The sequence below is a fragment of the Coturnix japonica genome, chromosome 22, assembly GCF_001577835.2.
Source record: "Coturnix japonica isolate 7356 chromosome 22, Coturnix japonica 2.1, whole genome shotgun sequence".
Classification (NCBI taxonomy): domain Eukaryota; kingdom Metazoa; phylum Chordata; class Aves; order Galliformes; family Phasianidae; genus Coturnix; species Coturnix japonica.
In genome coordinates, this window is record NC_029537.1 from 3,816,039 (window position 1) to 3,839,833 (window position 23,795).

General features: G+C 54.8%; 3 protein-coding genes across 10 annotated transcripts; all 3 read left to right on the forward strand.

The window, feature by feature from the left end:
- Positions 1-25: 25 nt before the first annotated feature.
- On the forward strand, positions 26-11,739 carry LOC107323763 (disintegrin and metalloproteinase domain-containing protein 32-like). 5 transcript variants are annotated; one of them, XR_004309497.1, is made up of 21 exons: positions 26-144; positions 231-295; positions 469-530; positions 718-796; positions 877-953; positions 1,020-1,176; positions 1,443-1,508; positions 1,731-1,802; positions 1,896-2,062; positions 2,162-2,243; positions 2,368-2,504; positions 2,714-2,900; positions 3,120-3,209; positions 3,375-3,573; positions 3,716-3,824; positions 4,023-4,206; positions 4,349-4,429; positions 4,552-4,669; positions 4,749-4,896; positions 4,976-5,218; positions 5,850-5,898. XR_004309497.1 is itself a non-coding variant. In XM_032448868.1 (20 exons), exons 1-20 carry the CDS (start codon positions 99-101, stop codon positions 11,722-11,724), a joined length of 2,259 nt encoding a protein of 752 aa, XP_032304759.1. In that variant the 5' UTR covers positions 26-98; the 3' UTR covers positions 11,725-11,739. The 5 variants fall into 5 exon arrangements, 4 of the variants coding, with proteins under 4 accessions (XP_032304759.1, XP_032304760.1, XP_032304761.1 ...); XM_032448868.1 differs by lacking the exons at positions 3,375-3,573; positions 3,716-3,824; positions 4,023-4,206; ... (3 more) ...; positions 4,976-5,218; positions 5,850-5,898 and adding exons at positions 9,506-9,704; positions 9,834-9,942; positions 10,072-10,255; ... (2 more) ...; positions 10,975-11,119; positions 11,592-11,739; XM_032448869.1 differs by lacking the exons at positions 2,714-2,900; positions 3,120-3,209; positions 3,375-3,573; ... (5 more) ...; positions 4,976-5,218; positions 5,850-5,898 and adding exons at positions 8,950-9,130; positions 9,256-9,345; positions 9,506-9,704; ... (4 more) ...; positions 10,975-11,119; positions 11,592-11,739.
- Positions 11,641-16,618, forward strand: LOC107323764 (disintegrin and metalloproteinase domain-containing protein 32-like). Of its 4 annotated transcripts, XM_015883150.2 has the most exons (18): positions 11,642-11,887; positions 11,979-12,057; positions 12,392-12,468; positions 12,565-12,739; positions 12,892-12,957; positions 13,181-13,252; positions 13,370-13,536; positions 13,632-13,713; positions 13,883-14,019; positions 14,105-14,285; positions 14,421-14,510; positions 14,646-14,844; positions 14,956-15,061; positions 15,328-15,511; positions 15,713-15,793; positions 15,920-16,004; positions 16,085-16,229; positions 16,359-16,618. In XM_015883150.2, the coding sequence occupies exons 1-18, from the start codon at positions 11,757-11,759 to the stop codon at positions 16,456-16,458; spliced, it is 2,157 nt and encodes a 718-aa protein (XP_015738636.1). In that variant the 5' UTR covers positions 11,642-11,756; the 3' UTR covers positions 16,459-16,618. The 4 variants fall into 4 exon arrangements, with proteins under 4 accessions (XP_032304762.1, XP_015738636.1, XP_015738637.1 ...); XM_032448871.1 differs by lacking the exon at positions 16,359-16,618 and having other exon boundaries at positions 11,641-11,887; positions 16,085-16,233; XM_015883151.1 differs by lacking the exon at positions 11,642-11,887 and having other exon boundaries at positions 12,354-12,468.
- A 412-nt stretch (positions 16,619-17,030) lies between these two features.
- Positions 17,031-23,045, forward strand: IDO2 (indoleamine 2,3-dioxygenase 2). Its single transcript, XM_015883069.2, has 10 exons — positions 17,031-17,372; positions 18,112-18,207; positions 18,612-18,731; positions 18,815-18,933; positions 19,221-19,235; positions 19,749-19,848; positions 19,942-20,059; positions 20,259-20,310; positions 21,258-21,406; positions 22,407-23,045. The coding sequence occupies exons 1-10, from the start codon at positions 17,277-17,279 to the stop codon at positions 22,754-22,756; spliced, it is 1,215 nt and encodes a 404-aa protein (XP_015738555.1). The 5' UTR covers positions 17,031-17,276; the 3' UTR covers positions 22,757-23,045.
- Positions 23,046-23,795: the final 750 nt, after the last annotated feature.

Sequence of the window (23,795 nt, forward strand, 5' to 3'; positions counted from 1 at the left end):
TGTGTGTGGACCAGCTCCATGGGGCTGTTGCTATGGGGCTGTTCTGTTGGGGTTGTTACTGGTGGAGCTTTGCTGCTGGTTGTTAAGCAGGCAGCAACATGGGGCTGTGCTTTGTGCTGGGGGCTGCACTGCTGGCTGTGCTGTGTGAGTCACCCAATGCTCCCTGCAGAGCCCTGGGGCCCTATGGGGGCTGCTGGCTGTGTGATGCTTTTCTGCTTCTCCCTCCTCAGGTCCACGAGCATTGGCACAAATCACAACCCCGCTGCAGCTGCCCCCAAATGAGACAGGACTGTCGGTACTCACAGTGTTCCTTTCCTACCTGTGCAGGGGTGGGTGGGCACAGTGATTGTGGGCTGGGTGATGGTGGGTGTGGGGCTCTGCTTACCCCTCAAGGAGTGTCTTATCTGCTCTCTGATCCTGCTGTTCTGCCCATAATTCTCCCTTTTCTCTGCTTTCCTGCACTCCAAGGATACCCTGTCCTACGTCCTTGCAGTGGAGGGGAAGCCATACACCATCCACCTCAAGAAGCAGTGAGTTGAACCTGCCCTGCTGTTCTGGCACGGGGCAATTCCCACCTGCAGGCACTGAAGCTGTTGCCCCACTGGGATGGAAGGGGTGGGGGATGCTTGTGGCTGTGGCCCCAATGGCAGCAGTTTGGGGTCTGGAGGGAGTGTGGGATAATGCTTCAGTGTTAGACTTAACGCTCTTCTTCTGCAGTCTCTTTATACCTGATGATTTTAGGATTTATATGTCAGATGAGACAGGATCCTCAGTGTCTGATTCAAGCTATATCAAGGTAAGTTTGGGTTAGTATTATTCGGTGACCTGCATTTGAGACTCCCCAGTGCAGAAGGGGTTCCCTCTGCTTTGCCATAGGGCGACTGCTACTACCACGGCTCCATCGAGGGCGTCCCTGGTTCAGCAGTGACACTCAGCATCTGTGCAGGGCTCAGGTATGGGCACAGCCCTGCTCGGGTAGGGGGTACCAGGCACTGCCAATGGCACCTTGTTCTCTGCAGGGGTCTGCTGCAGTTCCACAATGTCAGCTATGGGATCGAGCCGCTGGGCTCCTCACCCACATTTGAGCACTTAGTGTATCGGATGAACAGTGAGAACGCAGCAGGGTCCCTGTTCACTCAGAACCACTCCAGAGCAGCAGGATGGGGGCTGCAGGAGGTGAGTGTGGGGCTCTGCCTTTTGGGGCTCTGCCTTTTGGGGCTGTGCCTTTTAGGGCTCTGCCTGGGCAGCCCAGATGGGCAGTGATGGCAATGTCTTACAATGAGCTGTCATACGGTCATTATGTTCCTGCCTCATCTAACAAATGAGGAGCTGCTGAGCTGGAGCGGCTCTGTACATGATTGATATCTACGTAGCACAGCAGAGCTCAGGGACACAGTTCCTAGGATGCAGGAATACAGAGCATCCAGCTGTTCTCTTTTCAGCCACCATTGGTTGCAGTACAGTTGCCCAAGTACATTGAGGTGCATGTAGTTCTGGACAAGGCTCTGGTAAGTCAGCAGCATCCATTTTCTCTTTGTGTTTGCTTGATTGTGCTATTTCTAACTTCCACTAATTCATGGGGTGGTATTTGTGCTGTGGGTTCTGCAGGAAGAGTAAGATGGATGTTGGTAGCTCACACTAATGTGATGGATATAGGGAACATTTTAATGTCGTTTGTGCTGTTACAAAGCCGTGCCTTGCCCACTTTCATGCCCTGTATTGTTTTTCAGTACAACTATTTGGGCTCAAATCAACGTGCTGTGACACAGAAGATGGTCCAGGTTTTCAATCTGGTGAACAAGGTAAGTTTAACAGAGGTGCAGCTCCTCAGGCTGACATGAAGGTTTAACGGCTCCAAAACCAAGGTGTGAACAGCTGCTGCTACTGTATTTTAGATCTTTAAACCCCTCAATATGACCGTGGTGCTGTCCTCCCTGGAGCTCTGGGTGCAGCAGAACAAAATTCCAACAGATGGAGCAGCAGATGAGCTTTTGCAGCAATTCCTGCAGTGGAAGCAGTTGCACCTGGCTCTGCAGCCACACGACGTGGCCTGTCTGTTTGTGTAAGACCAAAGCATTGCAGTAACTGGAGACATGCAAAACTCAGCCCCCAGCTACAGGGCAACATGGGGAGGGCTGTGCAAAGAGCTGCTGTGTTCCAGGTACCGGGACCAGGCTGACTTTGCAATTGCAACCTCTCCGAGCACGCTGTGCCGCAGTGATGCATCTGGAGCTGTGGCTGTGGTATGGGCTGTGTTATTATGGGGCTGTGGTATGGGGCTGTGGTATGGGGATGTGTTATGGGGATGTGGTGAGTGGGGGGACGTGGCCAGGCCATGCTACAGCCAACATCACTGCTCTCCTGCAGCTACAGCCCGCTGTAACACTGGAGTCGTTCTCCGTCCTCCTGGCGCAGCTGGTTGGGCGCAGTCTGGGGATGGGATTCGATGACAACCGGGGCTGCCACTGCCCCACACACACCTGTGTCATGGAGTCGGCAGCACTGTGAGTGCCTGGGGGTCTCTGGGTTACAGATACCCCCAGCAGAGGGCTCTGCTGCAGGTGGTGGTGCAGGGATACCTGCTTGGGAAGGAAGGATAAATACAGGTTTGCTATTGCAAAGCAAAACTTCACTTCTGAAAGTAAGAAATTCCCCAATGTTGCCCAATCCCCAGCAGTGGCGGTGCCGGCACAAGGCTCGTCCTTTCTTTCAGACACATCAGTGGGACAAAGGCCTTCAGCAGCTGCAGCACGGCAGACCTGGAGCATTTCCTGCGGCGTAACGCAGGGCGCTGCCTCCTGCACAGCCCCCCATTGCGGGGGTCCTCCCCACACAGTACACCCCACTGCGGTAATGGCGTGGTGGAGCGCGGCGAGCAGTGCGACTGCGGCAGCGCCGAGGTGGGCAATGCAGCATCTCCATACAGAGCGGTGTGTTTGGAGCTGTGAGAACGGCAGTGTGGGGCTGCAGTCGGATCCTGGCATCGGTCTGATGGCAGCTTTGTGCGCTCTGGGTGCAGCAGATTTGCATTGTGGGGGTGAAAAGGGGAGAACATCCGATGCTGAGAAGTTCTGGGGGGGGGAATAAGGTGGTATAATGAGATTCTGCTGTGTCCCCAGGCATGCTCAAAGGATACATGCTGTGCTAGAGGATGTGTGCTTAAGCCAGGAGCGCAGTGTTCCTCTGGGTCGTGTTGTAAAACATGTCAGGTAAGGCTCTGATGGAGACAAACTGCTGCTGTGCAATTGAGGTGGTTCCTGGGCTGGGCATTTCCAGCTCAGCTCCCTAAAAGTCTGGAGGGGAGTTTCTGGGGGAGGCTGCTGGGGGTGCTCAGTGTTCTGAAGCCATGGGCTGCACTTTGTGTTCCCCCCCAGTTCAAAGCTCCCAACACTCTGTGCCGTCCTGCTGCTGACACACAGTGTGATCTGCCCGAGTTCTGCAGCGGCTCCTCTGCCTCCTGCCCCGCTGATGTCTACGTGCAGGACGGGCACAGCTGTGAGCACAACACTGGCTACTGCTATCATGGGCACTGCCAGTCTGCTGATCTGCAGTGCCAGCAGCTCTACGGGAGAGGTAGAAGCACCTGGCACAGCACTGGGGACAGTGGGATGGTGGGTGGTGGCAGCAACGAGGATCTGTGTTCTGCTGTGTGCAGACTGAGGAATTAGGAAGCTGTTGGAGACTGTTATAACCAACATTACTGGCCAACATGCAGGTTCTAGGAGCGCTTCTGTGGCATGCTATGAGGAACTGAACAGCCAGAGGGACAGATTTGGGCACTGCGGGTACCACCCACGGCGCATCTACAAGGCCTGTTCATGGAGGTAGGCAGCCAGGGAAGGGCACTGTTGGCTTTAACTCGGGCTGTTCAGAGCAGGCAAGCATCAATACTGCAGCTGTGTTAAGCAATGAACACGGTGGTGTGTGTGTGTTCTCCTTGCCCCTCTCCATGCTGCATGGCTGAATGATGCTGAAGCCTCACCATGCAGTGAATGTCCATCCTAATCAGGCTGATGTTACAGGAACCTTCGCTGTGGCAAACTGATCTGCTCGTACCCGTCCAGCTACCCGCTGGAGACAGAGACTGCTGCAGTTGTTTATGCCCGGGTGCGTGAGCAGCTGTGTGTATCCCTGGATTTCCTGAATGCACCAATAACGCAGGATCCTCTGCTGGTCCCACCAGGCACAAAATGCGGCTCCGGGATGGTAGGGAAACATTTTATGTAAGAAATAAGCCCTAAACACAAAGAAGGCTTCGGAAATACCTGCTCCTTTGCAGCAGTGGTATATTTCATACTGATAAATGCTGTAAATATTCACTACCATTCCTGGCGCTGTGATGTTCCAGCTGTGCATAAACAGCACGTGCTTCCCCCGCTCCGTGCTGGGCTCCGACTGCAGCAGTGAAACCCATTGCCACGGACACGGAGTGAGTGGGGGGCTGCGATTTGTCGGGTGGATTCTCTGCCCGCAGCGCACATCGGGGGGCGGCTCCGGGCAGAGCTGAGCCTGACCTGAAGGCCTTCAGCCCCCCGTATTATCCCCCTTTAGGTTTGCAATAACCGCCAACACTGCCACTGCAACCCGGGATGGAGCCCGCCCGACTGCCTGCAGCGCGGATCGCGCCTCGGGGGCAGCATAGACAGCGGCGTGCAGGTCCCGCAGCGCAGTGAGTGCGGGGCGGGGTGGGCGCTGCGGAGCTGCCCTTCGCCCCCCCGCCCGGTTCCAGCCGCTCTCTCTTGTCTCAGTGTCCCCCCAGCGTCGGACGGAGCGGAACGCGGCACAGAATATTGCGCTGTTGGCCTCCTGCGTGCTGCTGCCCGCCGTGCCTTTGGTTGTGCTGCTGCTGCTGCTGCGCCGGGAGCTGCGGATCCGTCGGCTCCGGAGAGGAAAGCGGTGAGGGTGATGCTGTGCGGGGCGGAGCGGAGCCGCTCCGTGAGCTCACATCCACCGCTCCATCCATCTCCTCCCGCAGCATCGCCGAGGAGCGCAGCGAGAAAGCGGAGGAGGAGCAGCAGGAGGAGGATGAAGCCGAGGGGAAGGCGGCGGAGCGCGGAGGGAGCGAATAAAGCGTTGGGAGCACCGCGAGGCAGCGCCTCTGTGCTGGGGATGAGGAGGGGAGGGGGCACGGAGGGGCCGTTACGGTGGGACCGTTATCGGGGGGCTCGCAGTATGGGGCTGCTGCTGGCGCTGCTCCTGGAGATGCTGGTTACGCTGCGTGAGTCCGGCCCTGAGCTGTACTGGGATGGGAGGGTGGGGGTCCCGGTTTGGATCCCACCCGCCGGCTGCTCAATGGGCAGCGGGGTGAGGATTTGGGGCTCTGGAAGGGGGAGTCCCTTGGAAAGGCCCCGTGCTGGTTGGGTTCTCTCTGAGCTCTGCTATAAGGGGCTGAGCTGCTCGGGTAGATCAGTGAGCACGAGTTGTGCTGCTGTGCCCAATGTGGGAAGTTCAGTGCCGTCGGTTCAGGAACAGTAACATTACAGAACCATGACAATCAGGCAGCGTGGGGCAGCTCTGCTCTCCTCCTGAAGCAGATGTTTGTGTACAACAAACTGTGTGAGTGTGGGCTCTGTGAGCCCTGCTGTGCTCTATAGGAGGTTGGGTTGGATGAGCTGACCTGGAGCCTCCCCTCGTGCTCCCATTGCTTAGCGTTCCTATTGCTGGGCTTAGGTCCAGCAGTGGTACATGGACTCTGGTTTAAACTTCACAAGAGGCTTCAAGGCAGAGGCTGAAGGTCTGCAGGCGCAGCCCATGCAAAGCCTCCTTTCATGCTGTGCATGGACCCAATTGCAGCTCACAGATGCTCCCAGGAGGTGCTGTTCATCACTAAATGCACTTTGTTTCTTTAGATTCACAAGTGCCTCTGCACATCACGATTCCCCAGAAGGTACCTTCAAACACAACTGGAGACACGGTACTGAAGTGATCAAATCATTCTGTATGTGTGTGAATGGAGGTACCAGTGCAGGGATGCAGTGTGCAGCCCTTACAGTGTGAGTGGTGATGGTGCAGCTCTGGGAAGTGATGCTGAGCTGTGTGCAGTGGGTTTGGCAGCATCTTCTGAGCTCCTGTACCTTCTCTCTGTGTTTTGTTTCCTGTCCCTAATTCTCATTTGCTCTGCTTTTCTGCACGTTCAAGGACACGCTGTCCTACATCCTTGAAGTGGAAGGCCGGCCGTACACCATTCACCTCAAGAAGCAGTGAGTTCATTCCATCCTGTTTTGGTCATTCCATTCTGCTGCCACCATCCCATGGCTGTGCTGGGGGTGCTCATGCCTGCAACTCAAATGGAAGCAGTTTGGGGTCTGCAGGGTCTGTGGGCTCCATCTGTGTGCAGTGTGGCTGTAGCAGTTGGTTTGAGCTGGGGAAATCCCAGACAAGCTTTTCTTTGGATGTTCTCAGAGAGTTTTTGCTGCATTTCTGTTCCAGATTCTTTTTATCCGCCAACTTCAGCATTTACACATACAATGAGACAAAGTTGTGCTCTGATTCACCCTCTATCAAGGTAATCTCAGTTAGCTTCTCTCTGCTGGCAGTTTGCAGGGTGGCCTTCCTGCCCAGTGCTCTCAGAGGTGTAACTCTCGTTATTACAGGAGAGCAGTTTCTCTTCTTCCTCCACCTTTTTGCATCCTAAACCAGGCAGGAGGTGCTGGGCTGGAACAAAGAGCTGTCCATGCAAATACACAACAGCCATTGTTGGGAAGGTTTGGGAATTACTGAGGGTTCCCTTTGCTTTGCTATAGGCTGATTGCTACTACCATGGCTACATCGAGGGCGTTCCTGGCTCAGCAGTGACCCTCAGCACTTGCACAGGGCTCAGGTATGGGGCACAGTGCTGCTGTGCTCAGTGCTGCCCAGCGCTGCCCACAGACTGACCCTGTGCCTTCCACAGGGGCCTGCTGCAGTTCCACAATGCCAGCTATGGGATCGAGCCGCTGGGCTCCTCACCCACCTTCCAGCATGTGGTTTATCCCGTGGGCAGTGGGGCTGAAGTTGGGGCTCTGCTCCCACACAGCCACTTAGGGGGCAGCAGTGATGCACTGGCAGCTGACAGCAGCTCTGACACAGCACAACCAGCTCCAAAAGTGAGTGCTATCACAGGCTGACCCAGCACCAGCATCCCTGGGTCTGTCAGAGGTCAGCACTCATTGCATCTCAATTACGTGGGTAGATTAATTAACAACAATGATCTTTTTTTCTCGTCCAGCTAATGTCAAGGCACCACAGACAGGTGTTGCTCCACGTCATTCTGGATAGGAACATGGTAAGGCTTGTGCAGCCAACTCCAGGCTCTGGTTGCCCTCTGCAGAGCTTTGCTGTGGTCTCACATTGCTGTGCACCCACCCCATGGCCATCAGCCCATCACGGGTCGCTCTGATAGCCACGGTGCATCCCTGTGTTTCAGTACAAGCACCTGGGGGACAACCAACACATTGTGTCACAGAGAGTGGTTCACCTCATCGGCTTCGTTGACAGAGTGAGTTTCCCCTGTGCTTTGTGAGCTGCAGCGGCAGTTCTGCTGGTTGGGTTCAGCCACACAGCTCAGTGCTGCTCCGGTTTGTGTCATGTTTGCTTTCAACCTTTGCCTTCTCAATCCGTGCTGTGCTGGAATTACTCGGTGCCGTATTGTCCTATAAGCAAATGTTCCACTGAGGGGCGGTGGTGCTCCGTGCGCAGAACAGGCTCATTCCTGCACGACAAGAGTCCATCTCTCTCGTTGCGCTTCCAGATGTTCAATTCCATAAACGTGACCGTGACATTGTCCTCCATGGACATCTGGAGGTCCACAAACAAAATTAAGACCACGGGAGCTGGAGAAACGGTGCTGCTGAACTTCTTGGATTGGAAGAAGAGCAGCACTCTGCTGCGTCCCTATGAAGTGCCCTATCTGCTAATGTAAGAAAGCCACCACCAAAGAGCAGTGATTTGCTGAACCTTTGTGCTTTGGAACATTGAGTGTTGCACAGAATTGTGTTCCAGGTACCGGGACCAGGCTGACTTTGTGGGCGCAACCGCTCCGGGCGAGCTGTGCCGCAGTGATGCAACCGGCGCTGTGGCCATGGTATGGGCTGTGTTATGGGGATGTGGTGAGTGGGGGGACGTGGCCAGGCTGTGCCACAGCCAACAGCACTGCTCTCCTGCAGCTGCAACACTCCGTGACCCTGGAGTCGTTCTCTGTCCTCCTGGCACAGCTAATGGGGCGCAGTCTGGGGATGAGATTTGATGACAACCGGGACTGCCACTGCCCCACATACACCTGTGTCATGGAGTCAGCAGCACTGTGAGTGCCTGGGGGTCCCTGGGTTACAGGGTTCTGCTGCAGATGTGATGGTGGTGGTGCAGGGATACCTGCTTGGGAAGGATAAAGCCTTCCTTGGGCCCCTCACTGCAAGAAAGACATCAAGGCCCTGAAGTGTGTTCAAAGCTTTTGAGGGGTCTGGAGCACAGGGCTTATGAGGAGCAGCTGAGGGAGCTGGGATTGTTCAGTTGGGAGAAAAGGAGGTTCAGGGTTTGATCTCTATAACTACCTGAAGGGATGCTGTTGTGAGCTGGGGGTCAGCCTCTTCTCTCATGTAACTGGTGATAGGACCAGAGGGAATGGCTTCAAGCTGCACCAGGGGAGGTTCAGGCTGGATGTTAGGAAATATTGCTGCTCTGAAAGAGTGGTCAGTCAGAGGAATGGGCTGCCCAGGGAGGTGGTGGAGTCACTGATGCTGGAGATGTTCAAGGAACATTTGGACGCTGTGTTGAGGGACATGGTTTAGTGAACTATTGGTGATGGGTGGGTGGTTGGACTGGATGATCTTGTAGGTCTTTTCCAACCTTGTTGATTCTGTGTGTGAAAGCAATACCTTTTCTTTCCAAAATCAAGGTGTTCCTGAATGCTGCTCAGTGCCACAGCAGTGGCGGTGATGGCACACAACTGCTGAGGTCCACCTTTTCTTTCAGGCACAGGAGTGGGGCAAAGACCTTCAGCAGCTGCAGTGCTGCAGACCTGGAGCAGTTCCTGCAGCAAAACCCAAACTGCCCCTTCCTCAGGGCCCTGTGGGTGCACCCCAACCCCAAAGTTGCCATCTGCGGTAATGGGGTGGTGGAGCACAGCGAGCAGTGTGACTGCGGCGGTGATGTGGTGAGTGGGGTGTTGGGGGCTGCAGAGCTGGGATCCCTGCCCTGCTCCCTGCCCTAAAGCAGGATGGGGCCAGGAATCCTCCTGTAGTGGGGAGCAGGCAGCAAAAGTTGGTAGTGTGCTTGCAGGTGTGTGCCAAGGATGCTTGCTGCACTAGGCAGTGCAAGCTGAAGCCAGGCTCCATGTGTTCCTTGGGACTGTGCTGTGAAAAGTGTCAGGTGAGATGTGTGTGTCCCTGCTGGGAGGTAAGGAAAGCATCACGCTGAACATGGCAGAGTTAAATGGCAGATGGGAGCTCAGCCCCACACCTGAGGGGTGGCTGGGATCGGTGTGTGGTGCCCACGGAGCTGCAGTGAGCACTTTGTGTTCCCCCCCCAGTTCAAAGCTCCCAACACTCTGTGCCGTCCCGCTGCTGACACACAGTGTGATCTGCCCGAGTTCTGCAATGGCTCCTCTGCCTCCTGCCCCACTGATGTCTACGTGCAGGACGGGCACAGCTGTGAGCACGACACTGGCTACTGCTATCATGGGCGCTGCCAGTCTGCTGAGCTGCAGTGCCGGCGGATCTACGGGAGAGGTAGAAGCACTTGGCGCATTGCTTTTGGGGTCAGGGCAAGGGAATGGGTCCCTGTAATCATAAGAACTGACATATACCAAAAGCAGCACATCTGTGTGACCCTCTGTTCTATTGCTTCCAAACTTCCAGGTGCAAAAAATGCCCCTTTGGCATGTTATGAAGAAATCAACAGCCATCAGGACAGGTTTGGGCACTGCAGTAATCACCAGCTGAATGGATACCAGCCCTGCTCCTGGCTGTAGGTGTAACCCAGCATCTTTGGTTGGTGCTTCCCTTTACTTCCGAAGCAACACGTAAACCCTGCTGTGCTGTAGCTGTGTTCTGCACGCTGACTTTCCTTCCTTTGCTGTACTATTGAATTCTTTAGGAACCTGGGCTGTGGAAAGCTCGTCTGCACGTACCCAAACCGAGTTCCCTTCACCAGATTCAAGGGTTCCATCATTTATGCTCAAGTGCAAGAACATCTCTGCGTGTCTTTTGATGGAATGTACTCACCCTCTGAGGAAGATCCTCTCCTGGTTAAGGATGGAACGAAATGTGGTGATGGAAAGGTGAGAAATGTTTCCCAAGTGTGGAAATGATGCATCATTATCACAAGTGTAACAGCTTTGGAAATGGCTGCTATTTTGCAGCGTATTTTAGAGGTGGTCTCTGCCTTCCTTGATGAAGGAAGATAGAAATGTGCCCAGCAGGGTTTTTTTTCTTCCTATTCTACTTGCAGGTTTGTATGAATGGCACGTGCCAGCCACACTCCATTCTGAACTATGACTGCAATGTGCAGAAGAAATGCAGTGGGCACGGGGTAAGTGACAGCAGTGCTGCTGGGCAGGTGGTGCTGTGCTGCTCAGTGCTGAAGAGGTTATTTCCAGGTGTTGAGACTTGGCCAAACCTGGAGGTCCTCATCCTCCAGAATCACCATGCAGCAGTGTGGGAGAAACTGAGACTTCTTAGTGTTCTAAGAGCAAAATCAAATGGGATGAGGGAACGTGGAGTATTTGCTCATCTAGATGAGCAGAAAACTGGAAGCAGAGAGTTTTCTATCCACTCTGGTATTTGCAGGTGTGCAATAACAAGAAGAACTGCCACTGCCACCCAGGCTGGAGCCCACCCTACTGCAGGGTAAAGGGATCTGCGGTGGGTGGCAGCACTGACAGCGGGCAGTGGCGGCGGGACATCAACAGTGAGTGCACACAGCAGAGCCCCGAGCAGCCCCAGGGCTCTCAGCATTGCCTGGCGCTGACCTGGGGCTGCTGTGTGGTTCTGTCCCCAGGCCTTGCCCCAGAGAATACAATAAAAAATGTGCTGCTGCTGACCTTCTGCCTCCTCATCCCCATCCTCATCTGCATCATCATCCTGATCATGAAGTGGAACCAGCTGATGCGGCGCTGTGCCGGGAGTGAGGCGGCATCTTATGCGTGAGTTAACATTGAGTGGTTCCTGAAGGGGGTGAGAGGTGGGCAGGGATCAGTGATAGCTCCTGGAAAACTGCTGAGATCCAGAGGACATAATCCATGACACCCCTCTGGCTGTTTGTATAAAAGGCCAGCAGGAAAATGCTGGTTCTTGGGGAAACTATAGAAGAGGAAAAGTAAGATGCAGGAGGAGCTGCAGGTATCACAACTGGAAAGCAACGCATCTGTCCTGCTGTGGAGGAGAAGAGTGAGAGAGACAACATGAGAGAGCAGGGCCAGGACATGGCAAGCATCTCTGATGCTCCTCGGGGCGTTACCATGTGCTCCATGATAGTGTCCCCAACCAAAAGCAATGGGACACCACATTTTGGGAATAGAGATGTGACGGGCTCCTGTCCGGCTGGGGAGGGGGGGGGGTGAGAGCAGGGACCGGGCTGTGCTCAGCCCCGCACTGAGCCCCGCTTTGTCCCCGCAGCTCCACAGAATACGATACCAGCAGCTTCAGGAGCAACTTGAGCGTCTGTAGCAGACAGAGCAGCGGTTCGGGGATGGAGCCGGAGCCGGAGCGACGCTCGAGGCAGAGCGCGGGTGAATTGCGCGAGCAATAAAGACGTTGAAGCAACCGGCGGCCGTTGGGGCGATGCGGGCGGCTCTGGGGCTGGCGGTGCTGCTTGCGGTGCTGCGGGGAGGAGCGGCCCAGGGGCGGCCCCGCGCCCGAACCGTCACCATCCCCATCGCGGGCCGACCCCACACCGTGCGGCTGCGGCAGCAGTAAGTGGGGGCGGCGGCAGCGAGAGGGGGCGGCTCCGACGGGGAGCGGAGCGGAGCGGAACAGCGGAGGGTCCGTTTGTTCTGTGCGCAGAGTGTTTCTGCCTGAGAAGCTCCGGATTTACACCGACGGCAGCGGCGGGGACACGCAGTACGAACTCGCGCGTCTGGAGGTAACGCTGCGCCCGACGGCTCCGGGTAGGGCTGGAGGGGACACCCGGAGCGGCAGAGGTGCAGCTTCTCTTCTGCAAGGACACTCCTTGCGGCTCTTGCTCTCCTTGGGATGCTGTTCCATCCCCCGATGCGCTGCGGCCGCTCTGGGGGCGGTGAGGAACAGAGGGGGGGGGAGGACGCCAAAAGCCGTCGGTTCGGTGCTCGGTTTATTCTACGGGGATGGGATGGGGCCACAGGCGGTAGCGCTCAGCTCTGGTGCCCGGTGCTGCCCTGCTCCCTGCTGCTCTCCACACAGCAGGCACCGCGCTGATGGTGCGGCTTCACTGCTTCCAGCGCGACTGCTTCTACGTGGGCTACGTGGAGGGTTTCCCAGAGTCACTCGTGGCACTCAGCACCTGCTCCGGGCTCAGGTGAGCTGCTCGCCCTGCTGTGACAGCAGGAGAACAGGCACGGGATCCGGCGGTGCTGCAGCAGAGCCATTCCTGCCCTGTGCTTTCACCCTGCAGTGGGGTCCTGAAGTTCGCCAACGCCAGCTATGGGATCAGGCCGCTGGAGGCTGCGGCTGGGTATCAGCACCTCGTTTATCAGATGGAAGGGGAGAACGTGGACACGCAGCTGCTGGAAGGAAGCAGCTCCTTGGCCTGGGCTGCAGAGGTGTCCCTGCAGCCGTGGGATGGAGCAGTGAGTACAGCTTGGGCTGCAGTGGTGCCACAGACCTGGAAGATCTCCAGATCTGCAGCTGGATGTTGTTTGTTCAGTACCTCAAATGCTGACCCTGTTCATGTGCCTATGGGGATTTTTGTTGCTGTTTAATTTGTTCGGTTTCTCTCAAGGTGATGGAAGCTGTTCCCAGGTCCCGTTGGCATCTGGAGATGCACGTCATCCTGGACAAAGCTCTGGTAAGTCTTCATCTTCTCCATCATAAATTGTTTTTCCTAGGAAAAACCTTCACGGAACATCAGGGCTTGGAAGGCCTCATGAGGTGGGAAGCAGCTCCCTTGGGTGTGGAAAGTGACGTGCAATAGCAGGGACTGCAGCAGAAGAGCTGCCCAGGGTGTGGGCAGTGCATGGTGCAGTCCCTGCATGGGACACTCGTGTGCTCTGCAATCTGTCATCTTTCAGTACGACCACCTGGGAGCAGACAAACACGTGGTGACCACGAAGATGGTGCAGCTTTTCAGCTACGTGAACAGCGTGAGTGCTTTCAGTTGGGTGGGGAAAAGGGCTGCATTGGGATGGAAAAGGCCCTGCACCAAAAGTGAGTGGGGAGCAAAGGGGTCCCGACCAGCCATGCTCTCTGCCTCTTCCCAGATCTTCACTCGCCTCAACCTGACCGTAGTGCTGAGTTCTCTGGAGCTCTGGACAGAAATGAACAAGATCCCGACCACAGGAGGTCCAGAAGAATTACTACAGAGATTTCTGCAGTGGAAAAACACACATCGTACACGGCAGCCGAAGGACGTAACATTCCTGTTTGTGTAAGGAGGGGGTGGCTGGAGTGGGAATGGCAGGAATAGGGGTGTCAGTGTGGTGCAGAGCAGCACATGTAGGGCTCATTCTGTGCTGTCCTCAGCTACAGGGATCAGTCCCATCCCATAGGAGCATCCTCTGCAAGGAAGCTGTGTCCCAAGGACCATGCTGGAGCAGTGGCTTTGGTATGGAGCTGTCTTGTCCATGTGGGTAGCTCTGTGCCTGGGTGCAGCATTGGGCTGTGTCCACCTGGAGGGCTAGGGCTGCTGGCAGCAGGGATTGCTCTGCTGGGTGCTGAGCTGTGGTGTGGGGGGGTAGGGCTGGCAGCACCCCACAGCTGCAGTGCCCTCTCAGTACCCACATGGCACAACGCTGGAGGTGTTCTCGTTGGCTGTGGCTCAGCTGCTGGGACTCAGCCTGGGGATGGACTATGATGACCCTGGGAGCTGTGGCTGTGCAGGAGCCACCTGCATCATGCAGAGCAATGCAGTGTAAGTGCAGTGCAAGGCTCCTGTCCTTCTGCTGATGGGAAGAGCCATGGAGCCCCAGCACACAGACCTCACCCTCTGCTTACAGGCACTCAGCTGGCACCAAAGCCTTCAGCAACTGCAGCATAAGAGACTTTGAGCGTTTTCTCACCTCTGGAGAAGGGCACTGCTTCCTGAACAGGCCGTCTGCGGATGTGTCCTACAAAAGTCCTGTGTGTGGCAACAAACTGGTGGAGATGGGAGAGGCCTGTGACTGTGGGTTACCAGAGGTGGGTGGTGAGCCCTGGTGGGAGCCCAGGGCTGTGCCTGAGGAAGAGCCATGCCAGGAACCCTTGGAGCTGTGTTCCTGTTTCCCTATGGGAGCAGCATGAACTCTCCTGACTGTCCGTGCTCATTGCTTCCAGGAGTGCCGGGATGATCCGTGCTGCACTGAGGGCTGCAAATTAAGAACGGGTGTGCAGTGCCTGTCAGGACCATGCTGCTACAGGTGCAGGGTGAGCCGTGCTGCAGTGCTGTTGCATTGCTTGTTTGCAAGACCCATGTGCAGAGAGCATCATAACAGGACTCTGTGCTGCTGTTTGTGAGTGTGTGCTGTGCAAAGCTCCTCTCGTTCTGTCTTTTTCCACCAGTTTAGGAAAAAAGGCACCTTGTGCAGATCTCGCTCTAATAATGAATGCGAGCTGGAGGAATATTGCAATGGCACCTCTGGGGAGTGTACACCCAACCTGTGGGTCATGGACGGGCATCCCTGCAAGCAGAACACTGCCTACTGCTATAAGGGGAAGTGCCTGTCTCCTGACATTCAGTGCCAGGAGATCTTTGGCAAAGGTGAGGCAGCTTAATGCTGGGGGAGACAAGAATCAAAAGCACGTGGAGCCAGTGGTGATGCACAGCAGCGAGGCTTTCTGACAGTCCCTAAGTGATGGTGTGTGTTTGCAGATGCCAAAAACGCACCCTGGGCTTGCTATGAGGAAGTCAATGGCCAAAGGGACAGAATGGGGCACTGTGGCTCTGATAAGAGTGGTTACCACAGCTGTGCCTGGAGGTGAGGGCTGTGGAAGGTAGGCTACCTACCTACCCAAACCCAAACCCAAACCCTAACCCTAACCCTAACCCTAACCCTAACCCTAACCCTAACCCTAACCCTAACCCTAACCCTAACCCTAACCCTAACCCTAACCCTAACCTATTTAGGATAGGTAGGTAGGTAGCCACTCTCCTATGGCTGTGCTCAGCCCTCCCATGTCAGACATGGAGAGGAGTGGAAGGGTGAGGGTGGTTTGCAAAGCACTGTGCTCTCCATGCCTGCAGTGATCTCCGCTGTGGGAAGCTGGTCTGTGAGTACCCAGGCACTGTGCCCTTCACCAAGGAGAGGGCTGCGGTGGTTTACGTGCGGGTGAAGAACGTGGTGTGTGTCACACTGGACTACATGCAGCCTCTCACGGAGAAGGACCCCATGCTGGTGAGGGATGGCAGCGCTTGTGATGACCATAAGGTGAGCAGTGCTGGGGTGAAAAGGAGGAGCTGCTGGAAGCATTTCTGCAGCAGTGGAGCCCCAGGGGCAGTGGCTTTTCTATTGGTTGTATCCCAAACAAGTTGAGCTTGATACGTGGACAGTATGAATGCCACTGAATGGAGTGAAGCAGGAGGTAGGTGTTGGTGTCCATTGTGTGCTGACTGTGTGTCTGTGCTTTAGGTCTGCTTGAAACAGAAGTGTGTGCCTGCTTCGGTCTTGAACTACAGTTGTGACGTAATGGAAAAATGCCACAATCACGGTGTAAGTGACAGTGCTACATGCCCTTGGTTCTGAGATCACTGCAACTCTCCCAGGTTGCAGCTCGCAAAAGTGAGGATGCGTTCATGGTCAGCTGATAGAAATCATTTCTCTTCCTCTGTCATGCAGGTGTGTAACAACAGAGGGAGCTGCCATTGTGACCTTGGCTGGAAGGCCCCGTTTTGCCAGGAGAAAGTAGAGGGAGAGAGTGGTGGTGAGCAGGGAGGGCTGTGAGTGCAGGGGGGGCTGCTCCAGGGTGCTGCTGTTCCCCTCTGAAGGAGTCATCCCTTGCAGCCATCTGGAAGAAGAGCTCACTGAAGACATCGGAGATTCTCATCTGGTGTCTCAGTGTGCCCCTCTACATTGGGTTCGTCTTCGTGGTAATAAACATAAACGAGCTGAGGCAGTGTCTGTCCAGAGAGAAGCCACAAGAAGAGGAGTGAGCCTGCAACCCTCCATGGGGTGTGGGTGGCAGGAGAGGCAGAGCTCATCCTTGCCATCCACATAGGGAGGGGAAGGCAGTGCTGTTTGGCACTTACAGGAACCCCCTTCTGTTCCCATGCTGTAGGTCTGAGGAAAGCACTGATGAGGAAAAGATCTCTGATGAGGAAAAGATCACAGATGAGGAAAAGATCGCTGATGAGGAAAAGATCACAGTGGATGCATAGCAGCAGAGCTGGAAAGGCCTTTAAAGGATATTGCCAAATTCATGGGTGTTTGCAGCAGCATGGAGCCCTGGTCTGGAGGCTGGAGGGACATTGAAAGGCTATGTCCTTTGTATTGTGTCCTTGTTTGTGTTGTTCAATAAAAGGTATTTCTGGTGCCTGAGGTCTGTCATCCCTGCAGGGCAGGGCTGGGAGCAGGGCAGGGTGTAGGTGCTCCCTCCATGTATTACTTCTGCTCTCATCCCCCCCACCCCACCTGGAGCTGTTGCCATGGGGAGATCATGCCATTCACTAATGCACATTTAATCCATCATTACAGCCTTGTGCTTTGACAGTGGGAATTTAATGACAGCTCAACTTGTGTTCAGCCATTAACAAGTTAGCTGGAAATGAAGATTAATCTTCAACTGACATGAAATGTGACTCTGGGAGCTTTGCTCTCTGCCATGCAGCACTTACTGCATGGCAGCAGCTTCAGCTGTGCCTCCCCTTCATTTACCTTGGCTGCACTGAGGCTGTTATGAGCACTTAAATCAGCAAACCTAGAGCTGAGGACTCGGTGCACACACCACTCTCACAGGGACAGCACTGTGGGGAAGACAATATTGGGGTGCCATGCTTGAGCTTATCCCCATGTCCCCATACTGAGGGCACAGCTCGCAGCCCCCACCCCAAACCCGCTGCAGGGGCTGGAGCTCAGCGTTTGCTTATCAGCAACCTTTAGTCATGTTTGCTCAGCCCCTCCAGCCACAGGCACCCCCCAGGACAAGGTTCGGGGCTGGGGCACGGTGCTGGCTCAGCACAGAGCAGGGCAGCACAGGATGGAGGCTGGGGACGAGGAGGAGAGCCCACAGCCCACTGCAATGGGCCGCTTCCAGCTCTCCGAGGAGTACGGCTTCCTTCTGCCCAACCCTCTGGTAGGACACGGCCGTGCGTGCTAAAGAGAGTGGCAGATATTGGGGTTGGTGAGCGTTGTGCTGGTTGGGTTGCCTCTTAGCAGTGTTTTACAGTAGTTGATAGAACAATGAGGAATGCATGCGAGGCTTTGGCTTCGGCAGATTCATAGGACAAATGATTATGCTGGCTGCAGCAAATGGCACAGGGGAGAGGAGCAGGAGCTTTGCAATACAGATAGTGGCTGTGGATTTACAGTGTTCTCCACGCGGACAAGGAGGGAATTTAGATGGCAGATCTCCCATCCTACAAGCGGTGCCATTTGTCACCGGGCGCATTTTACAGTGGGAGCTCTCAGGGACGGGCAGACAGTTGTTTATCGGCCATTAGTTCACAATCACACAGGCTGCTATTACAAGTGGAGGAACCAGACACGAGCCATTAGTTGCAATTTGAGAGCTGGAAGGGTGCTCCTGTCCCTTGCCACAGAACCTTCTCCCATGCAGCAGAGCACTGCCCTGTGCACACCCAGCACTGCCACTGTGCTCCCTTTCCCTGACCTGCAGCTACTTTGCACTGCAGCCAGTATGAAGCAGCTGTGTCCAGGTGTAGACTTGCAATAACCAAAGTCTTTGCCCAGGGCTGTGCTTATCTCCCAGCCCTGAGTAGGATCAAGCACCCAGCCTCAGAATGGATCTGTGTATATCTAGCTGGTCCCCAGCGTGTGATGTGCTGACACCCTCCCTCCTGCCATCTCCCCAGACAGAGCTGCCACCTTCCTACAGCCCTTGGATGGATATTGCCCATGAGTTGCCCCAGCTGATCGCCAGCCACCAGCTCCGTGCACGCATCCACCAGGTACACGTCACTGCATCTGGCTTTGGTAGTGCTCTCACACTTCAATCTGACACAGCTGGGACTGTCAATGCAAAGCTAAGCCAATAATGTTCTGACTGGCTCAGGTTTGCACCAGTCGCTTCTGGGCCTGCAAAAGCAAAGCCTTAACTTGGCACAGAGCTAAATCATTGCACAACTGCTGAGGCACCTCGTGGTGCAGGGCAGTGAGCTCCCAAGGGTTACCAGGACTCATCACATGCAACCCAACCAGTTCCATCCATGGCAAACCCTGAAGGGATGGGAAGGAAAGAACGAATATCCATAGGGAGAGCACAGGGCTGGGATGCAAAAGGCAAGGTGCCAGGAGGGCCCTGCTGGGCTGGGAGCATGCAGGTCACATGTGCTCATGAGGGTCTCTCTGTCAGATGCCACAGCTGAACACTCAACAGCTCCAAGGACGTGAGGAGCTGCACCTGGCCCACCTGGTGCTCAGCTTCCTTACCATGGGCTACGTCTGGCAGGAGGGCGAGAAAGGCACCGTGAAGGTAACATCAGCTCCTGCTCTGGGGGGTCACAGCCATCCTGCAGGGCTGATGCCAAAGCCCTGTGCTGTGCTCTGTGCCCCCAGATGCTGCCCCATAACCTGGCCGTTCCCTTCTGGGAGGTGTCACAGGCCCTGGGGTTGCCCCCCATCCTCACCCATGCAGATTTCGTCTTGGCCAACTGGAGGAGGAAGGATCCCAGCGGGTAACCAGGCGAGCGCGGCTCCTGTCCAGCACAGAGCTCCCACCCCATCCAGAGCCATTTGAAGCCACCACAGCCTGGGGCTGACCCATGGCTTAGGGCCAGGGAAGGGTTCTGCCCCATGGCACACATGTGGGAGCTATTGGCCAAGGGCAGGAACCTCCCTATGGTGCACAACCTCCCTATGGTGCACCACAGCCCATTGCTAGAACAGTTTATAACATCACTTTATCTCTCTGCTTCTCCCCCTTTTCGTGTGCATTTGCTGTTGATGTTCAAAATGCCTCCAGGCCTCTGGAAATTGAGTAAGTATTTAAGATGCTTATTTATTTTCTAACAGCGTTAGTTTTGTTTGAATTGGCGTAGTGCTCCCACACTGCTGGGTTAAACCTCTCTCTCCCAGTACACGACAGAAACAGTTCAGTCCTTGGTGCACAGACATACCACTGTAATAGCAGCAAAGCACCATGGCAGAACAGCTGCTGCTCCAGCCTTTGCAGGGCAGTGCTGCCAGGGAAGGGTTTAGATCCCTAAAGAGGCAGAGCAGAGCAACTCCTTGCTTACCTGTGCTTGAGGAGTGGGACATTTTGCACCTGGAAGGTTTTTCCCCAAGGACTGAGCTATGCTCTGACCCAGCACTGGGGCAGGCAGCTGCATGCTGAGTCCTGTGTGCAGATCCTCCAAACCACTTGCTTGTTTATGGGATGCAGCAGTGCAAGTTGCTGCAGCAGAGCTCAGCCTCTGAGCACACCACATGTGTGGTGTCAGGGCTGGGGACAGGCAGGGACACAGGGAAACAACTGCTGGCCACTCTGCAGGAACCTGGAGCCTATTATATCATTGCCTGGGGGAGAGAGCCTGCGTGGATTCATCCTCGTCACACTCCTGGTGGAGAAGGCAGCTGTGCCTGGTATCAAGGTATGGTGCTGCAAGACCCACAGCCACCTGACCCCACAAGTATCCAGGGCACATCTCAGCCCATCACTTCATGCTCTTCTCCACTCCTTGCAGGCCACCATTCAGGCCATTCATGCCCTCCAGCACCATGATGATGAGCTCCTGCACCGAGCCCTGCAGGGGCTGTCAGCAGCCATTGGAGCCATGGACAAGGCCCTGCAGCAGATGCATGGTATTAGGAATGGGTGCACGGTAACAGCAGCCTGCACACTCAGGGCTCATGAGATGCATAGTGTGAATGCACTGTGCCTGGCCCTTACAGTACCACAGCAAGCCCTGCTCTGATGGCAGAGTGGGGTCCCATTGGAAGTATTGTTGCAGGCAGCATCACCTGCAATTTCCCCACAGTAACTGGTCTAATTTCCACCTAGATTACGTGGATCCAGCAGTATTTTACACCGTGATCAGGATCTTCCTCTCAGGGTAAGCAGGGAGTATTTCCCTTCACCCACATTACCTGGTCAGGGCAGCAGAGCTCAGCACTGTGGATCTGCTGTCCCTCAGCTCCCTGCAGGGCTGCCAGCACCACAATCTGCTTTGCTTTTGGCCTTCTCAGAAGCTTTCTATTTTTATTTCTGCTCGGCATATCTCAGCATTCCTAAGTCAAAAGGCTCCATGCATCCTGATGATGTTTCTTTTCTTTCTTTATCCGAGCTGACCTTGTCTTGATGGTCATCAGCCTGGAAAAACATGGCTTTGAATTCCCTTCTGCTTATAAGAACTTCCCACTAGTAAAGGTTACTATAAATACATCCCCGGGAGAACTAAAAATATTAAGGCATTCAATAATGAATCTATTTTCTCTGCAATTTGAGCAAAAATCTGCTCCTGCAGTCAAACAGCTCCAGCAGCCAACACTGAAAGCTCCATGAAACGGTGCATTCTTCAGAAGGTCAGGAGATATTTTTGTGCCAGGCACATTACGGCTCTGAAATTATAACTCCTCTTTCTATTTGTAGGAGAGCATTTATCCATTTTTGCACAAGCTGGGTGACATGGCTGTGAGTTAATGGTGTACGGGGGTGGGGGGGAGGCACAGCCCAGTTCTCAGCCTTGCTGTGGATGAGCATCTTTCATGAGAGGGAGGAAATCACATTCTGGGCTTGTTCTCTGTTGAAATAAAGGCAGTGGATGAGGATGCAGCCCCAGGGCTCATAGCAACACACACCATGATGGTTCTCTCCCCACATCATGACCTTGCAGTGCACCTTGATGTGCTGTTTATTCCCGAATTTATCTTGCATTTGAGGACAGCTTTCAGGGCACAGTGATGCATGGCTGGGGGCAGGAGGGCAGCACTCCATCTACCAGCCCAAGGTCACTCCCTGCAGCCCAGCACCAGCCGTGCTGACCTGCCCTTGTCTGTTCAGCTGGCGGGACAACGCAGCCATGCCCCACGGGCTGCTTTACGAGGGCATCTCCGAGCAGCCCATGGCGTTCTCAGGAGGCAGCGCAGCACAGAGCTCCGTGCTCCACACCTTTGATGAGCTCCTGGGGATCCAACACAGCCAGGAGAGCAGTAAGTCCAACACTTCTCCCTTTTATCCAATCAGACCCTGCACAGAACCAACCCACTGCATTGCCCACAGCGCTGTGCCCATTGCACCTACAGCAGGTACAGCAGCCCACCTCACCCTCCAAAATCCTTCTGTTGCCTCTGGCTGTCCGCAGTACATTACATGAGGAAGTCCATAAACCAGGCTCTGGCACACTTCTGTGCTGCTATAAATTCCCAGAGGAACAGACTTTGTTTTTTGCATGTCAGCTCTTTGCTGAGGTTATATATGGGTACAGAGCTGAGGAGCGGAACACGCCAGCACCCTGCCAGTAACTGAGTTCATCCATTCACATCACTCTGCCCAAGACAGAAAATGTTTATCAGAAATTAGCAAAGCCAGCCTAATAGCAAATAATACATAAATGCCGAGAGCAAAGGCTAAAACCTGCCTTTTAGGGTTAAAGCCAACACTAATGAAGCACTGACCTAATATGGGTATGCTTCTCAATTAATTTAATGCACTTGGGAAGAGCTGAGGAGAGGAGGCTGTGCAGGGAGACCTTGCTGGTACTGAACAGCAGAACTCGGTGCCAGGGCTGGATGGGAACAGCCAGCAGGAGACTGGTTTGGGGGTTTTAGGGTACCCCACAGACCCTGCAGCATGGCATTGATTTGGGGCTCAGCCCCTGCTTGCTCCTGTGCTCAGGGACCCAAAGGGAGAAAGCTTTTCCATAAGGCACTCAGGAGAGGGAGGAGGGGGCAAGAGCAGTGCCAGCAAATGCCAACTGGGAACTGCTTGGAGAGCATTTGCATTGGATTGTGGACCAGGACCTATCCTTCCGCATCTCCTCTTCCCTTGGATTTACATCACACCAACTCCTTCATGTTCTCCAGTAGTTTAGCATTAACTTTTCTTTCCAAGAGTGCAGGCAGGCCTTCCAAGGGCAAACCAATCTAATATTTCCACCTAAAGAAATGCCACCTTCTCATTTCTCCCAATGTCTCTGTTGATGTTCTGCAGCTGCATTCCTGCACAGGATGAGGGACTACATGCCCCCTCCCCACCGTGCCTTCATCAGAGACATCAGCCTGGCCCCCTCCCTGCGGCAGCACATCCTCAGCTCTGCAGACCTGCGGCTCCACGAGGCGTTTAACCACTGTATCACAGCACTGGCTGACTTCAGGTCCCACCACATCGCTATCGTCACCAAGTACATCACTGTGGCAAAGTCCAAGGCAGGGCAGGAGGAGGCTGGTTCCATTGGCAAGCCACCAGCTGCGTTGGAGGCCAAGGGGACTGGAGGGTCCCACATCTTTGTCTTCCTGAAGAGCGTCAGGGACAGCACCAGAGAGGGGTTGATCAGTGCCTGATGCCTGGCATGGTGCTTGCTGCACCTTCCTGCTTGTGCAGGTCTCAGCTCATCCTTCTGGCCCCACAGCATCCCTGCCTGCCCTCCAGGGTTTCATTATTCCCTGCTGCATTGAACACAAGCCTGCCCAAGGGAGGAGAGCACTGCCATCCATCACCCCAAAGCACACAGGGAGCACCATCCCAAGGCACCAGCAGGCTTGTGCCACCCGATGGCCTCTGAGACACTGGGACCGGGGCTCTGCTGCAGGAATAGCACAGCCTAATAAAGCTGCAGCTCCTAGGAATGAACCGTGCTGCTGGGCTCTTTACAGGGGCAGTTCCAAGGTGCTCATCTGCCCTAGAACTCCCCAGAAATCCAAGCATGCTCCCCCGGCTGAGAGCCCGCTGTCATCACGAGGTGGCAGCAGAAAGCTGCTTTTTATCCCTGTGCTATGCAGCTGCCTGGGTGCGAGCTGCCAACAGCATCACCGGTAGCCCAGGAAAGGTGGGGGGTGGGAAGAAAGCAGATAAAACAAAACATTAGTTTGCACTTTGGGAGTGCTGACTGCACGAGCAGATTGCAGGACAGCACTTCCCATGGTAACCTAAAGCTTTTGACACCCAGACTTGGCATCTGTTGGGCACAGACCCTCCTGCCTGCACAGCAGTGGAGCACAGCATTGCAGTACTGGGACAAGGCACCATTCTGAACCCAGCACCCACAGGTCCCACATCCTGCAGCTGCAGGTCACCAGGAGTGAGATACAGTGATTCCTATGGCCCTTTCCAATCCAGGATACTCCATGGCTTTCTAGTGCCTGGGCTGGAAACAGCAAGCTGTCCAGTCTACAAATAGAGCTCTGATTGCCTTGCATTTCATTATTACTTCTGTGTCAGACAGTTTTGCTTACTGCAATGCCTGCTTCCAGGCTGAGTAATAGGCAGAGATCCTAAACAGACATTGCAGCCACAGCCGGACCACAATTACTCACAGGGTGTCTGCTGGCAGGCACTGACTGCCTTGTCACTGCAATGCTCCAACCACCCAGAGCCAGCTGA

Excerpts from the sequence above, each read along its gene's own strand:
- LOC107323763 (XM_015883148.2), top strand. The coding sequence starts at position 5,173 with ATGGGGCTGCTGCTGGCGCTGCTCCTGGAGATGCTGGTTACGCTGC. Across the intron at positions 6,821-6,892 it reads AGCACTTGCACAGGGCTCAG|GGGCCTGCTGCAGTTCCACA; the intron begins GTATGGGGCACA and ends TGCCTTCCACAG. Across the intron at positions 8,063-8,144 it reads CAACCGGCGCTGTGGCCATG|CTGCAACACTCCGTGACCCT; the intron begins GTATGGGCTGTG and ends GCTCTCCTGCAG.
- LOC107323764 (XM_015883150.2), top strand. The coding sequence starts at position 11,757 with ATGCGGGCGGCTCTGGGGCTGGCGGTGCTGCTTGCGGTGCTGCGGGGA. Across the intron at positions 12,469-12,564 it reads AGCACCTGCTCCGGGCTCAG|TGGGGTCCTGAAGTTCGCCA; the intron begins GTGAGCTGCTCG and ends TTCACCCTGCAG. Across the intron at positions 12,740-12,891 it reads TGCAGCCGTGGGATGGAGCA|GTGATGGAAGCTGTTCCCAG; the intron begins GTGAGTACAGCT and ends GTTTCTCTCAAG.
- IDO2 (XM_015883069.2), top strand. The coding sequence starts at position 17,277 with ATGGAGGCTGGGGACGAGGAGGAGAGCCCACAGCCCACTGCAATGGGC. Across the intron at positions 18,732-18,814 it reads GCGAGAAAGGCACCGTGAAG|ATGCTGCCCCATAACCTGGC; the intron begins GTAACATCAGCT and ends CTGTGCCCCCAG. Across the intron at positions 21,407-22,406 it reads CCAACACAGCCAGGAGAGCA|CTGCATTCCTGCACAGGATG; the intron begins GTAAGTCCAACA and ends GATGTTCTGCAG.